Source organism: Somniosus microcephalus, chromosome 29 (assembly GCF_052327205.1).
Source record: "Somniosus microcephalus isolate GS21.2 chromosome 29, FLI_Smic_1.0, whole genome shotgun sequence".
Lineage (NCBI taxonomy): Eukaryota > Metazoa > Chordata > Chondrichthyes > Squaliformes > Somniosidae > Somniosus > Somniosus microcephalus.
In genome coordinates this window covers 17,745,782-17,761,362 of record NC_141015.1, presented here as the reverse complement: position 1 = coordinate 17,761,362, position 15,581 = coordinate 17,745,782, and the positions used below count along the sequence as shown (strand labels likewise).

General features: G+C 45.6%; 1 protein-coding gene across 1 annotated transcript in view; it reads right to left on the bottom strand.

Moving 5' to 3' along the window:
• Positions 1–15,581, bottom strand: part of timm23a (translocase of inner mitochondrial membrane 23 homolog a (yeast)) — a 55,113-nt gene that overhangs the window by 4,916 nt on the left and 34,616 nt on the right. The window contains exons 5-6 of the mRNA XM_085970276.1: positions 8,822–8,880; positions 6,372–6,482 (exon numbers count right to left, since the gene is read on the bottom strand). Coding sequence (XP_085826402.1) covers positions 6,372–6,482; positions 8,822–8,880 — 170 coding nt within the window. The remainder of the gene's footprint in view (positions 1–6,371; positions 6,483–8,821; positions 8,881–15,581) is intronic.

The following is a 15,581-nucleotide window of genomic DNA, read 5'->3' as shown; positions in this document are numbered from 1 at the left end:
TCCAAGGACAGTCATGGCACTCTGAATTATCCAACTCGGGCGAGCTAAAATCAAACAGGAACAAACTGCAGTGACCCCGAGAACACAACTCCTGGGTCAGCACATCCAGTAGTTTCACTTCCAGCTGTCCAACTGTTGACAGCAGACAAGTCGACACCCCTCCCTTATCAGACGAGTGGTAAAAACAGAAGGGTTGGGCAATCAGCTCATTTGATGATCAGTGCACGCAAACTCCTGGCCATACTCCACACTGCACCGTACATAAAAATAATAAATGGTCAAACTATTTTATCTAGTTACTTTTCCACAACATACTATAAAATGCAGGATGAAAGTCCTACCTTCATGCAGGGTACTGCACCCTTCAAACTTAAGTGCAGCTTGTGCATTGGTGCAAGGGATCCCTCGTCACTGGGCTGGCTGGTGTAAGGGTTGCACCCAGAGGGCTACTGTTCTTCAAGCCCCATTTTCCAAGCCACCTACCATGTCAACACTTGGAGATTGCTCAATGAAAGGGATCAGCACAACCAATGGCTCACCCTTGTCCCAGTCTGCTGGAGATTCTCTCTCCACCCTCTCTTGGGTGCAGGGGCAGCAGGAATGACTGGTGCTGGACTCGGATCATACCACCTTCACTCTTATAGGGGAAAGCAGTTCAGCCAAGATTCCCGCTTCCTATCGCTAGCCAGCAACCTCTGCTGGGAGTATGCATGTGGGTGCCAGGCAACGTGGCCTCTAATTTTACAGGCTGTGCGGGCCATTCAAAATTGGAAAAAACCACGCATGCGTGGAATTAAGAGCCGGTTCACTGGCTGCGTGAGACCTTCAGAGGGCTGGGCAGCCGCGCAGCTTAAAGGGAACATCGGTGCCAGGTGAGGGCAGGACCAGCTGTGATGCTCCCACAGCTGAATAGCCTAATGACAGCCATACAAAATGCCATACGGTACAGGAGCTTGACCGACACTTGTGGAATTGTACAACAGCAAGGAATCAACAGCTTCAGATGAGGGCACAAAATTGCCCAAAATAAAAAGGAAGATGCTTTCTGGGCACAGACAAGGTGAAAGTCAAATGAACATAAGAAATAGGAGCAGGAGCAGGTCATACGGCCCCCGAGTCTGCTCCGCCATTCAATAAGATCATGGCTGAACTTCTACTTCAACTCCACTTTCCTGCCCTATCCCCATATCCCTTGGTTCACGTAGCGCCCAAGAATCTATCGATCTCAGTCTTGAACATACTCGCATTAGCCCCGAGTGGAGGTGGAGCACTTCCCTGCCCAGCTTCGGAGAGGGGGGGGGGGGGGGGGGGGAAAGAGGAGAAAGGGGAGTCATATCTGGCAATCGAGTGCCACCTCTGACTACAGAGTGCATTATTTAGGTGCAGGCTGACTATCCTCTCAACAACAGGAGGTGAACTGAAAATGGGGGAAACATAGAAGATAGGAGCAGGAGTAGGCCATTCGGCCCTTCGAGCCTGCTCCGCCATTCAATGAGATCATGGCTGATCATCCAAATTCAGTACCCTGTCCCTGCCTTCTCCCCATATCCCTTGATCCCTTTAGCCTCAAGAAATATATCCAACTCTTTCTTGAATATATTTAATGAACTGGCCTCCACCGCCCTCTGTGGCAGAGAATTCCACAGGTTCACCACTCTCTGGGTGAAGAAAGTCCTCCTCATTTCAGTCCTAAATGGCTTACCCCTTATCCTTAGACTATGACCCCTGGTTCTGGACTCCCCGGCCATCAGAAACATCCTTCCTGCATCTAGTCTGGGGGGGGCCAATCATTTCCAAACAGAGGAAAATTACCTTTAAAAGAAACTATGTCACAAAAACATTGAGCGCAACTGGCAAACTCTCAACAGGATCACAGAATGGAATCCACCCATCACCTCCACGTTTGGACTTCCGTGGTGCTATGCACGCCCAGGAACAAAGGTAGAAACATATTTAAAATGTCAATGTAAAGGACACGTCCTCACCCCCTGCCCCCATTCACGGTGCCCATTACTGATAATGTAATCAGGCACAAACAAGTCTCTGCGTGCACGTAGGGACTCTGGATCGCTCGGTCGGCAAGGTCAGCAGTTTGTCTCGCAGGCTCGAGATGGATTGTACACACAGCTGTTGGTACATCGAGTCACACAACAGTTCTCCCTGCACCACAAGAAATGGTGCCGTTTATGGGCAGATCCCCCCCCCCACCCCTCCTGTCAGATGGCGACTGTCTGCAACCAATTGCTCTCGAGGGTGATGCTGTAAATTTTCTTCTGGGTGAAAACCCAAAAAGTTTTTCCCAAATTTTTTAATTTAAAAAAAGGTGTTTATATCTGGACTATTCTTTGTTACAGATTTGCCAGTTTTTCTGTTTCAGCTTGGTAATGTTTGGCTTCTTGAAATAAAATGTGGGAGGAAAAAAAAAACAACAATGACACCAAAACACTTCTTTCGGCACTTGTGATGTGAAGCCTTGCATGTGGTTTGCTGAGTCACTGAACACTGCTGGAGACCAGACCCACACAACAGCAACTCGTGGAGAGACACTGGGTTCTATTCAGCGAGTCCAGACAGATTTTTTAAACCACCAGGAGCGCAAAGCAAGATTTGAACAATTTCCACAGCTGAACAACCAACATACAATCCCGTCAGCAACAGCTCCCTCCCTTTAAGTTGCACGGCTGCGCAGCGGTCTGGAGGTCTGGCACAGCTGGCTCACCGGCTTTTGAATAGAAAAACCGTGCATGCGCAGAAATTTGAATGAGTAGTTAAAGGGACCACACATCCAAAAAAAATTAAAGAGAACATTGGCGCCACGGTCTTCAAAACAACAGTTGATCAGAAGCCACCTTTAAATTAATATTTAGCACCAGTAACAGCACAATAAATGTAAGCACGTTTCTTGGAAAAAAACAATTAAAATCCAACAATGCACGCCTCGGCTTGTACCATTCATCTCAACTGCAGCCTCAAGTACATCAGTAAAAGGAGGAGTGGAGTGTGACCGCGTGGGAGGAGATTGGGATTGGTGTAAATAAACAAAGGGACTTCCGCCTCCTACAATCCCCCTACCCCACAGAGGCTGGGGCAGTTTCACATCCACTGGCTGATCTCAGGTACTTCATTCCTCTGACCATTCTTCATACATCAGCTTCAATGGCGAGCATCTGCAGGACAGGGTGCACTGGCGCAACACATCTAAACCCGATGCGGTCCTCACTCAACAGCTGTACGAACAATCCACTGCAGGGTTGACTGGATAGTGATCAGGAGCAGGGACCCTGACTAATTTACTCCCCTGCCTATCCCAAAAGTAAGATACAGGAAACTTTTTTTTAAATCCGGCACCGACGTGGTGCCGGTTCATCAAAAATTCCGGATAACCGAAAGCTATAGTAAAAGATACGGAGCTGCAACAAACCCTGTTGCTTAGCAACAGGTTCAGAACAATGGCCACAAGTTCCAAGCGTCTCTGTAGCTTAGCAACAGCTGCAGCCACACCCTTGCACAGCAACAGATCGAGGAAGGCAAGTAATAAAACTTACCTGAACCTACTCCTGAATTTTGCCGGTTAACCGAGATTTCCGGTTATTTAGGTGCCGGTAAATCGAAAGTTTCCTGTAAATAGTAGCACCTGCATTGCCACATTGGCCGAGATCAGCTAACCCTGCTCAGACTGGAGACAGAACCCTGAACCTGTAACATTCAGCTCGGTCTCACTTAATACGGCCATGACACTATTCCACCAGGGAGCCTGGGAAGGTGCTTAAGAGTATTTCTCCAGATTGATAATACTAAAGTATTGAAATCTCATCTGCTAAGAGATATGCAGAATTTCATTGTTGGTCTTCACTGCATCAGAAAGCTGCTTCATAACAATCTACAACAACAACAACTTGTATTTATATAGCGCTTTTAATGTAATAAAACATCCAAAGGCGCGTCAAAAGACAAAAAATTTGACACCGAGCCACATAAAGGAGAAATTAGGGCAGGTGACCAAATGGGTGTGTTGGGGGTAACCCCACAGGGAATCTGATTGAGAGCTATCAGATCTGGAAAAAGTTAGTCACAGCAGAATACAAGTACTCCAAGTTGGGCTAAACAAGTCTGAAAATGCGAGAGAGAATGAAGTAACACCAAGTGAGAGTATGTATTCCCTTAATGAGCCACTTTCGATTTTGGCAGCTTTGAGCAGTGATCTCATTGTCACTCAAGATTGCAGTGTGCGCTTTTGGTGCCCTAATTAGTCAAATTACTTTACTGAAAGCACAATATAATTTACTTCTTCCCACCCAAATAAAAATCGCAAGTTTAAAATAATAATCAAGGAATAGATCAGACTCCAAAGGCGAAGTCAACTGACAATTTCAAAACCGAGATTGACAGATTTTTGTTGGACAAGGGTATTAACGGTTACAGAACCAAGGCAGTAGAACCAAGGCAGTAGATGGGGTTAAGACACAGTTCGGCCCTAATCTAACTGAATTAGATTGGGGCAGGCCAGGGACTGATGGGCACACAGGAACAGATCTACAGGAAACTTTCGTTTAACCGGAGGTTAAATGTCCGGAAAGCTCTATCTACCGGCAAAATTCAGGAGCCGTTTCCAATAAGTTTTTTTTACTTCTCGTTGCTTTTTTTTTTCCCAGTCAGGCTCTGCAAGGTCTAGCTGAAGCTGTTGCTTAGCTAGAGACGCTTTTAAGCTGCAGCCGACTGTTTTGAAGCTGTTGCTAAGCAACAGGGTTTGTTGATTCACACGGAACTCAAAAGCTCCGTATGTTTTAACATTAGCGCTGGTTTCTACGGCAGTTTGGATGGTACGGCACCAGCTCGGTCCCGTCAGTGCCGGATACTAGAAAGTTTCCTGCAATTGAATTAGATCGGGACAGGCTCAGGGGCTGATGGGTACACAGGAACAGATCTAATTGAATTAGATCGGGACAGGCTCGGGGGCTGATGGGTACACAGGAACAGGAGACGACCAATATAGGAAAGCAGTGAACCATTGCCCTATTTCTCAGATTTGAGCCCAATTTAGACCAGCCATCTTGTGGCAAGTGTCAAAGATTCGCCCTATATGGGCTGTACTTCTTTTCCAGGAGAATACTGGCAGGTAAACTCTTGGAGTTCTGGACTGTTCCTCTAAACTGCAGCAAATCAGGATTTGCCCTGCGAGTAAAATATTAATCAGGTGCCACTCAAAGTAAGCAGCTTTCTTTGTTTGATATTGCAGAGGATTCTCAGCTGCTAAATCTTACATTTATGTATCCATCCTCACATAATAACATCTGAAGGGAGAAGTGAACACTTAGCAATGGGTGAAGGAAAGTTCACTTGGGAAAAAAATCACTGAGCAAAATTTGAATTAGAACAGGTGAACAGCTAGCACCAGCACTGATGCAGTGGGATAAATAGGCTATGCCCAAGCTGTAATTTCTGTGAAAACAATCAGATATCCATCACTGTCCAGTGAGGTTACTTTTGACTCATTGGCCTTTTTCAGTGTGTATATATATATATATATATATATATATATATATTGATTGATTAATATAAATTGAGGTGTGCACCAGCTTCAAAGTTTGCGACCGAAAACCTCAAAAACAGTACGCAACCACCTGAAGGGCCACAGCAAAAAGAGATCCTTTATCCCACACCGGCCACAGATATCTGGAAATGCAGCTCGAGTGGGATATAGCATCATTTTTTGCAGTACCCCTTAATGTCTCAATAAATACCTCAATAGAAGATGACCGTTACCAGACTGTACCCCACGAGAAGGGATCTCGCAAAGCTAATAAAATTCCTGGATCATAAAAGGCTGCACTTCATCTGGGGATCAGACCTTGAGCTAGCGGTTAATGATTGTGTGTTCATGTTTTATTGCTTCTGTCTAAACAGCAGCATAAGTAGAATAGCTAAACTTTTACTAGATAAATGTTACACAACGCACATGGAATGTTTGAGGACAGGGTTGATAGCTCATTAACTGGAATCAATGAACAATGAGATATCAGAGCCTCATTGCAGCCAACACTATAAAAGGGTCTCTAATACTTCTTACACCATTTTAGAATTCCGATTTGTAAAGTTATTTTTCAAACCAATAATACTACAACAATTTGCAGATTTGGGAATTGGTCCTCGCTAACAAACTGGCACACACCGAGAGTCGTGTCTGGCCGGTTAGTGCCCCCAAATTATTACAGAATTGGAGGTACATTTTGTACCTTCTGCTTAGAACACAAGGTACAAAATGTACCTCGAATTCTGTAATAATTTGGGGGCACTAACCGGCCAGACACGGCTCACCAGTGAGCAAGCCGAGTCCCAGATTATCGAGACCCTGGACACCAATGCTGGTTTACCTGTGGATTTGTAGAGTAGGCCAGTCAAGGACCCCGCTGCCACTGTGTTCAGATCATCCTCTGCACCTCGAACCTTTTCAATGACAACACCGAATGTGCTGTACAAGAGAGCTGCATAAAGACAGAGTCAGGTATAAGTGACATGGCCAGACAGTGCTGTACAAACAGATGTCGGTGAGGCTTGGAGTACAGCGTGCACAGAGTGCATCAGCCATCAATGTAGACAATACAAACATGAAGCAATACACATCACACTATACAGGCACAGTAGTGCATTGGTTATGGTAGTGACTAGCAATGCAGAGGCCTGGACTAATAAATTCAGAGAACACGAGTTCTCTGGTGTAACACTATACCACACAGTCTAGAAGGTCCTATGGCAATGAGAATTCAAATTCAGTTTAAAACAAAAAATCTGGAAATATAAAAAAGCTGTTATCAGTAAAAGTGACCATGAAGCAGTCAGCCTGTTGCAAACCTCCCCCCCCCCCCCCCCCACCCCAAAAACACTCATTCGCTAATGTCCTTTAGGAAAGGAAACCTGCCATCCTTACCCGGTCTGGCCTATGTGACCCCAGTCTCACACCAATGTGGTTGACTTTGAACTGCCCTCTGAAATGGCCTAGCAAGTCACTCAGTTCTGGGGATGAACAAGAAAATATCGGCCTTGCCAGTGATGTCCACATCCAGAGCACCACACCGATAGTGTGCAGATTCACAACTACAGTCCCACACAACCTCCCGACCTCAGTTATGCTGCTTTGTGGAAACTATGAAGGTCAAGTTATTCCTGCACAAGGGGGCCCAGAGGTAAAGAGCCTCATGGTGTGGCACTATACCACACAATCCAGGTCACACATGTATTTCCTGGTGTGTGCCTAGTGTGGTAGCAGTTGAGGTGTCACAATTGCCTCCAGTGCCCTTGGGCTGTGGAGGGAAAGGAATAAAATCAGCTGTAGTTCTCACACTTGATTGCAATTCAGAAGAATGAGAGGTGATCTTATTGAAACATAAGATACTGAGGGAGCTCGACAAGGTAGATGCAGAGAGGATGTTTCCCCTCGTGTTTCTTCTCTGAGGGTCGTAAATCTGTGGAATTCTCTGCCCCAGAGAGCTGTGGAGGCTGGGTCATTAAATACATTTACGGTGGAGATAGACAGATTTTTGCAAGATAAGGGAGTGAAGGGTTATGGGGAGCAGGCGGGGAAGTGGCTTTGAGCCCAAGATCAGCCATGATCTTATTGAATGGCGGAGCAGGCTCGAGGGGCCAAGTGGCCTATTTCTTATGCAATCTAGTAAACCCGCTGGAAAGTGCGCGTGCGGACGTCGCACAAGGAAAGGATCCAGCCGAGCTGTGGTGCCCTCCAAGGTCAACACTCCCGCTAGGCTCACAAGAATAGCCATTTGAGCAAGGTACCATTTGGGCTGTCAGCAAACTTGGAATTGTAGGTCAGCGAGAGGCAGTGTCTTCAGAAGAGGAAGGAACCGACAGGGGGAGGAGGGAAGAGACGGGGAGGAAATGAGGCAAGGGAAAGAAAGTGAAATAACAACAACAACGAATCACCCATGGGCTGCTCTCGCATAATCGAACAGTCAATTCCAAGGTGGGTGCAGAAGAAAAGATGAAGAATTCCACCAATCGCTTAGAGGTAAAGATATCATCTGTCAACACCAGGATGGTCCCACATTCAATCCAGACTCTGCTGCCAGCTGATCGAAGCTGAAACAGTTAGAGCTGCTACACTTAGTCACAGAACACTTGGGCTAGGAATTGAGGGGTGGCACTAGGATCCCACTCCTCCTTGCGAGCTCCACAGGGAATGAGCACAACTTCTTTGGATGGGGACAGGATTGGGCTCCCATCACAGCCAAATAGCAAGTCACCACGCACCAAGACACAACACGTTCAACTTTGGGGAAGGTACTGGAGAGTGATCACTGCACGTACAATTCTAGTCCATTAAAGGAGTCGGCACTTTCAGGGCAGGAAAAAATGGAGGAAAGTTTCAGTGCTAACCTAAAAATTGCTAAATTTCTCCCCCTCAGTGTGTGGGTTTTTTTTTTGGGTGGGGAAGAAGAGGAATTATATGCATCGAGGAGATGATATTGCTGGCAGTAAAATATTTTCACATGATCAATAAAAACCAGATTACAAAAGCAAAATACTGTTCTGACGAAGGGTCATCGACCTGAAACGTTAACTCTGTTTCTCTCTCCACAGATGCTGCCTGACTTACTGAGTATTTCCAGCATTTTCTGTTTTTATAATAAAAACTGATTTACTGACGATCTGGAGGAAAAACACTCTTTTTGGGCTATTTTTGAGGTGACAGGCTCGACCAGTAATCTTCAGCACACTAGATTATCAGAAATTACTGATCAATTTTCAGACAATAGTTCACACAATGTCGGAAATAACTAATCACAAAAGTAACTGCACGAACACTTACCCAAGGAGCCTAGTGTGTTGGCCCACAGAGCTCCCTGCCTTGTGACCATGTTCAGGATTCTGCAAAACAAGACATTTTAACTTCAGCTCTTTAAACATTCAAACAAGCTTTCAAAGTGCAAATTTAGAAATTGGAGTTGTACTTCTATAGCACACTTAAACTTAGCAAGGTCTTCCAAAGCCCTTTAGAAAGTGGCTTTAGAGAGCAGGAGTTAGGGGAAGTGATTGAAAGTGCAGCCAGATGGGTTTTAGGAACTCCTGATGTGGAAATGTGGCAGGGCAGATGGGGTTTGGGTTGAATATTCCTGAGCGAGATAGCTGCCAGATTGAGGGAGGGGGTGGGAACGTATAGTGAAAGAGCAGAGGGTGTAAGTGGGGGAGAAAGGTTGGAGCAAGTCTGTGGGAGGGATTTGCAAGCGAGGGCAAGGATTCTGAAATGAACATCCCAGGACATGGGGTGCCAGGGCTGATAGACAAGCAGAGTTTAAGCGAGGGTTGGACCTGGATCGTATAGTGCTCTGCAGAAATAATAGCGCAGCTGTTGAAGCAAATGGTTCCAAAGGCACAAACTTCCAGCAACCATTAGTCCGATAGACTGAATACTGACTACAGTAAGCTTTATACGGTCAGTGGTAGGCACGGCGCAGCATTTAATAAAGCGGATTCATAGAGATCACATTAATAAAAGGGTTGAAGAAGTATTTCAAAAGTTAGGAGTACATAGGGAATTAAGGCAGAAATTTTTCATGCAAGGGTAACAGATGTACAGAATAAGGTCACTGAAGCATGGGCTTAAGAGGCAACTACAGGAAACTTTCGATTTACCGGCACCTAAATAACCAGAAATCTCGGTTAACCGGCAAAATTCAGGAGTAGGTTCAGGTAAGTTTTACTTCATATTGTACTTGCCTTCCTCCATCTGTTGCTAAGCTACAGAGACGCTTGAACTTGTGGCCATTGTTCTGAGCCTGTTGCTAAGCAACAGGGTTTGTTGCTTTATACGGAGCTCTCATCTCTCCGTATCTTTTACTATAGCGTTCGGTTATCCGGAATTTGATGAACCGGCACCACGTCGGTCCCGTCTGTGCCGGATAAAAAAAAGTTTCCTGTAAATAGGATTCTGGAGAAAGGGGATGGAGGGATATGGTGGGAAGCTTGGGTTGAGCTTAATCAAAAAGGGGCAGGCTTATTGGGATCAATGGCCTCTTCCGGTTTTAAAATTCCCTATGCTCCCAGTTACAATCAACTGGAGTGTTAGAAACAATTCAACCCACAGCTCAATAGGCCACATGGCAGTAAAACATGCCATTCTACAAAGTGAACTCACTGAACCGTAATATTTCTCCCAGCAACAGTGAATTACAGAACAGTTACATTACTCAAAATGAGAGTTAAAAGTGAGAGTACAAATGCTGAAAACACATCGCATCAACTTCTTGTTTAAATAATGATGCACGAGAATAGACTTGAGAATTTATGGAACCAAAATAATATCAGTAACTGCACAGTCAATAAATCCATTCATTTTATACAGAAGTTAAATAAATGTTAATGTAAACAAAGGAATATACAATTGCAAGCTTCTAAATCGGCTTTTAAAAAATACAGAATAGCTCCCACTAATGATCAGGAATCTCGGTTACATTTGGAGCCACAAGGTCTGGCAGACACTTCAAGTACATAGATTAATCACAGCTGCCTCACACAGTCAGCCTCTGCAACAGGAGCTCGATCGATGGTTATGCTGTTTGTTGCTACTGAGGATTAGCACCGACTGCACAGACACACTGAGGTAGGTCTTTTTATGTCAGAGTCTGAACAGGCTGTCCCCTCAGCATCTACTTGTGCTTCCAGAGAACAGAACATTTAACATAGCACTTGCTCTTTCAGCATTACTGAAAGCCCAGCAACACCAGCACCAGAAATCTCAAGCACGTACATGTTGTATCAAATGGGAAGATGTTCAGAGGTTTAAAAAAAAAATCAAAACGCCACAGTTTTGTCTAGAACTAGTCAAGAAGATTTCTGTTAAGTCAACGGCAACCTTTGGTGTAACCATTTTTTAAAATATTAGTCTATGGGATGTGGGCATCTCTGGCAAGGCCAGCATTTATTGCCCATCCCTAATTGCCCTCGAGAAGGTGGTGGTGAGCCGCAGTCCGTGTGAAGGTACTCCCACAGTGCGGTTAGGGAGGGAGTTCCAAGATTTTGACCCAGCGACGGTAAAGGATCTGCGATATACTTCTAAGTCAGGATGGTGTGCGACTTAGAGGGGAACTTGGAGGTGGTGGTGTTCCCATGCGCCTGCAGCCCTTGTCTTTCTAGGTGGAAGAGGTCGCAGGTTTGGGAGTTGCTGCAGTGCATCTTGTAGATGGTACACAATGCAGCCACGGTACGTTATGGTGGAGGGAGTGAATGTTTAATGTGGTGGATGGGGTGCTAATCAAGCGGGCTGCTTTGTCCTGGATGGTGTTGAGCTTCTTGAGTGTTGTTGGAGCTGCACTCATCCAGGCAAGTGGGGAGTATTCCATCACACTCCTGACTTGTGCCTTGTAGATGGTGGAAAGGCTTTGGGGAGTTGGGAAGTGAGACACCTGCCGCAGAATACCTAGCCTCTGACCTGCTCTTGTTGCCACAGTATTTATGTGGCTGGTCCAGTTAAGTTTCTGGTTAATGGTGACCCCCAGGATGTTGATGGGGGGATTCAGCAATGGTAATGCCACTGAATGTCAAGGGGAGGTGGTTAGACTCTCGCTTGTTGGAGATAGTCATTGCCTGGCACTTGTGTGGTGCGAATGTTACCTGCCACTTATCAGCCCAACCCTGAATGTCATCCAGGTCTTGTTGCATGCGGGCATGGACTGTTTCATTATCTGAGGAGTTGTGAATGGCACTGAACACTGTGCAGTCATCAGCGAACATCCCCATTTCTGACCTTATGTTGGAGGGAAGGTCATTGATGAAGCAGCTGAAGATGGTTGGGCCTAGGACACTGCCCTGAGAAACTCCTGCAGCGATGTCCTGGGGCTGTGATGATTGACCTTCAACCACCATCCTTTGTGCTACATATGACTCCAGCCAGTGGAGAGTTCCCCACCCCACCCCCGATTCCCATTGTCTTCAGTTTTACTAGGGCTCCTTGATGCCACACTCGGTCAAATGCTGCCTTGATGTCGAGGGCAGTCACTCTCACCTCACCTCTGGAATTCAGCGCCTTTGTCCATGTTTGAACCAAGGCTGTAATGTGGTCGGGAGCCAAGTAGTCTTGGCGGAACCCAAACTGGGCGTCAGTGAGCAGGTTATTGGTTAAGTGTCTCTTGATAGCACTGTCGATGACACCTTCCACCACTTTGCTGATGATTGAGAGTAGACTGATGGGGCGGTAATTGGCCGGATTGGATTTGTCTTGCCTTTTGTGGCCAGGAAATACCTGGGCAGTTTTCCAAATTGTCGGATGGATGCCAGTGTTGTAGCTGTACTGGAACAGCTTGGCTAGAGGCGCGGCTAGTTCTGGAGCACAAGTCTTCAGCATGATAGCCGGGATGTTATCGGGGCCCATAGCCTTTTCTGTATCCAGTGCGCTCAGCCATTTCTTGATATCACGTGGAGTGAATCAAATTGGCTGAAGACTGGCTTCTGTGATGGTGGGGACCTCAGGAAGAGGCCGATATGGATCATCCACTGCAACCATCTTCAGCCAGAAGTGCCGAAACGCTTCAGCCTTGTCTTTTGCACTAAAGTGCTGGGCTCCACCATCATTGAGGATGGGGATATGCATGGAGCCTCCTCTTCCAGTTAGTTGATTAATGGTCCACCACATTCACGACTGGATATGGCAGGACTGCAGAGCTTTGATCTGATCGCTTAGCCCTGTCTCTAGCATGCTGCTTCTGTTTTTTTTAGCATGCATGTAGTCCTGTGTTGCAGCTTCCCCAGGCTGGCACCTCATTTTTAGGTGCCAATTATCTAATGGATTTAAATTCTAAAGTTAAAAAAAAATCCAGACTGAGCGTAGCTCAGGATCCCTTTCAGCTCAAGGTCAATAATTGAAGGTTTGGTCCAATACACATGCTCCCAACAGGAATAGCCAGGTGGCTGTGTATACAGGTTTTCAACTTAATCTCAACTGGCTACGGGGGGGGTGTGGTGAGGAGTCTTGGTGGGAGTTACAGCATCGAATTTACAGCACAGAAACAGGCCATTCAGCTCGACGGGTCTACACACTGGTGCATCATTCAGATTGATAACACGTACTTAGTGCACGTACTGAAACAGCTGCACAAACACTGATAACCCTCTGACACAGGACCAGGAGACATTTGGAAAACTACACTGCTTTCCAATGTTCAGAAATTCTAGGAAGCGAACACAATTGAAGTGTGGCGGTCAACATTTGCTTTTAGAATTTTTAGGACCCATTTCACAAAGCACTGTATTCCCAAACACTTAGATTCAGCATTGAGCAGATGAACAATTTTAAAGTAAAAAAAAAATACAAACAGACATATTTTAATCACCAATGGTGTTAACGCACTGCATGAGAATACAGGACTGTAATGTTCCACTTAATTTAACTGAAGGGTTACTTTTTGGATAATAGTATTATTCGTGTTTATAGAATACAAGCAGATCTGCAATGGGGTGGCTCATGGGGAGTCTGAGGGAACACCAAAGTGTGACGGAGTGTGTGCTGCACACAAGGTTTGTAATATAACAGCAGATCTCCCGTGATGATGCTCATGCTGAGTCAGAGGATACATTACATCGAATTTACAGCACAGGCCATTCACAGCCCAACTGACCCATGCTCCACACAAGCCTCTTCCCACCTTATTTCAATTCACCCCATCAACATATCCTGCTATTCCTTTCTCAGTGTGTTTATCTAGCTTCCCTTTAAATGCATCTATACTATTCACCTCAACCACTCCGTGGTAGCAAGTTCCACATTCTCACCACTCTCTGGGTTAAGAAGTTTCTCCCGAGTTCCTTATTGGATTTATTAACGATTCTTATATTTTTGGCCCCTAGTTTTGGACACCCCACAAGTGGAAACATCTTCTCTATGTCTACCCTATCGAACCCTTTCATAATTCTAAAGACCTCCATCAGTTCACCCCTCAGACCGCGCTAAAATGTCACCGCTAAATTGTGGCTGAAAGCAAGTGGGGTGCCTACAGGAAATGCATGCTATAGAGGTTAATTACAGTTTTTTCACCCACTACCACCCTCCACCCCAACAAAATCTCCAGGGCTACTGAACAGGAAGACTTTACAATTGAGTATCTTAATTTCTCTAGACAGCAATCTCAAATTTTAAAAAAATCACAAAATAATTTGCCAATGCTGCAGATTGTATATGTTTGGGTATACAGTGCTTTGGGACTCAGATCTTACAACTTCAAAAAGCAAATGCTCACCTATGCAGTTCCATTATGTTCACTTCCGAGAACTTCTAACAATTAGGAAGAAATGTTGTTGGGAGAGGAGAAAGAGACAATCAATAAGGGGTTTCTACGAGAGAATGAAGCGTTCCTGCATGCGATATTTTGAGGAAAAGGATGGGAGTTACTGTCCTGGGTTTGGTGCACCAGGTTGAGAACACACACTCATTGCCTGTCCTGAAGCAGCTGCAAAGTGACCGGTAACACCGACACAGGATTAGGTAACCTTAGAAAAACTACAATTCTTAAGAAATGATCATGTAACTGTGGTAGTCAACATTTGCTTTTAGAAGTTGTAAGACTCAGTTCCCAAAGCACTGTACAGGAAACTCTTTGGTATCCGGCACCGACGTGTTGCCGGTTGATCAAAAATTCCAGATGACAGAGAGGGTTATCTACCGAGGCTATTTTTAACAAAGAAAAATAAAAAAATCAAGAAATGTGCAGTATACAGTAATTAGGTACTCACCTACAGAATGTTGTGTTAAATGGATGGTGGAAGATGCTTGATTAAGTACAGTACTGCCAGTTGAGGGTAATGCAATGACTACCAGCAGCGTGGGAGACACATAGTACCCCTGTAAAATGGCGGATCAGAAGAGACTACCGGCAGCGCGGGAGAGTCAGACTCCTGTTACAGGGGTATTGAGGTGTTCCGACTTCCGACAGCACCAAGAAGTGGCAGTTTGGAGAACTACCCCCCCCACTGACGAACTCGGCCACCGCAGGAGATTCGGACTCGGACTCAGCAACATTTCCAGTTATTGAGGTGTTGTTTTCGGAGTGAGAATTTTGCCGGTTAATACAGAATTCCGGATATTTAGGTGCCGTTTAAACGAGAATTTCCTGTATTACCAAACACCCCAATAAAAGGTGGTGACTTGTGTTGAGACCCTATTGTACAGACACCAGCAGATCTCCAGTGCCTCACCCAGCTAGCCTTCATACATAACATAATTAGCAGCAGGAGTAGGCCATAGGGTCCCTCGAGCCTGCTCCGCCATTCAATAAGATAATGGCTGATCTTAGACTTCAACTCCCGCCCGATCTCCACATCCCTCGATTCCCCTAGTGTCCAAATAGCTCAGTCTTGAATATACTCAATGACTCAGCATCCACAGCCCTCTGGGGTAGAGAATTCCAAAGATTCACAACCCTCAGTGAAGAAATTCCTCCTCATCTCAGTCCTAATGGCTGGCCCCTTATCCCGAGACTATGCCCCCTAGTTCTAGACTCTCCAGCCAGGGGAAACAACCGCTCAGCATCAACTCCGTCAATGCCCCTCAGAATCTTTTACATTTTAATGAGATCACCTCT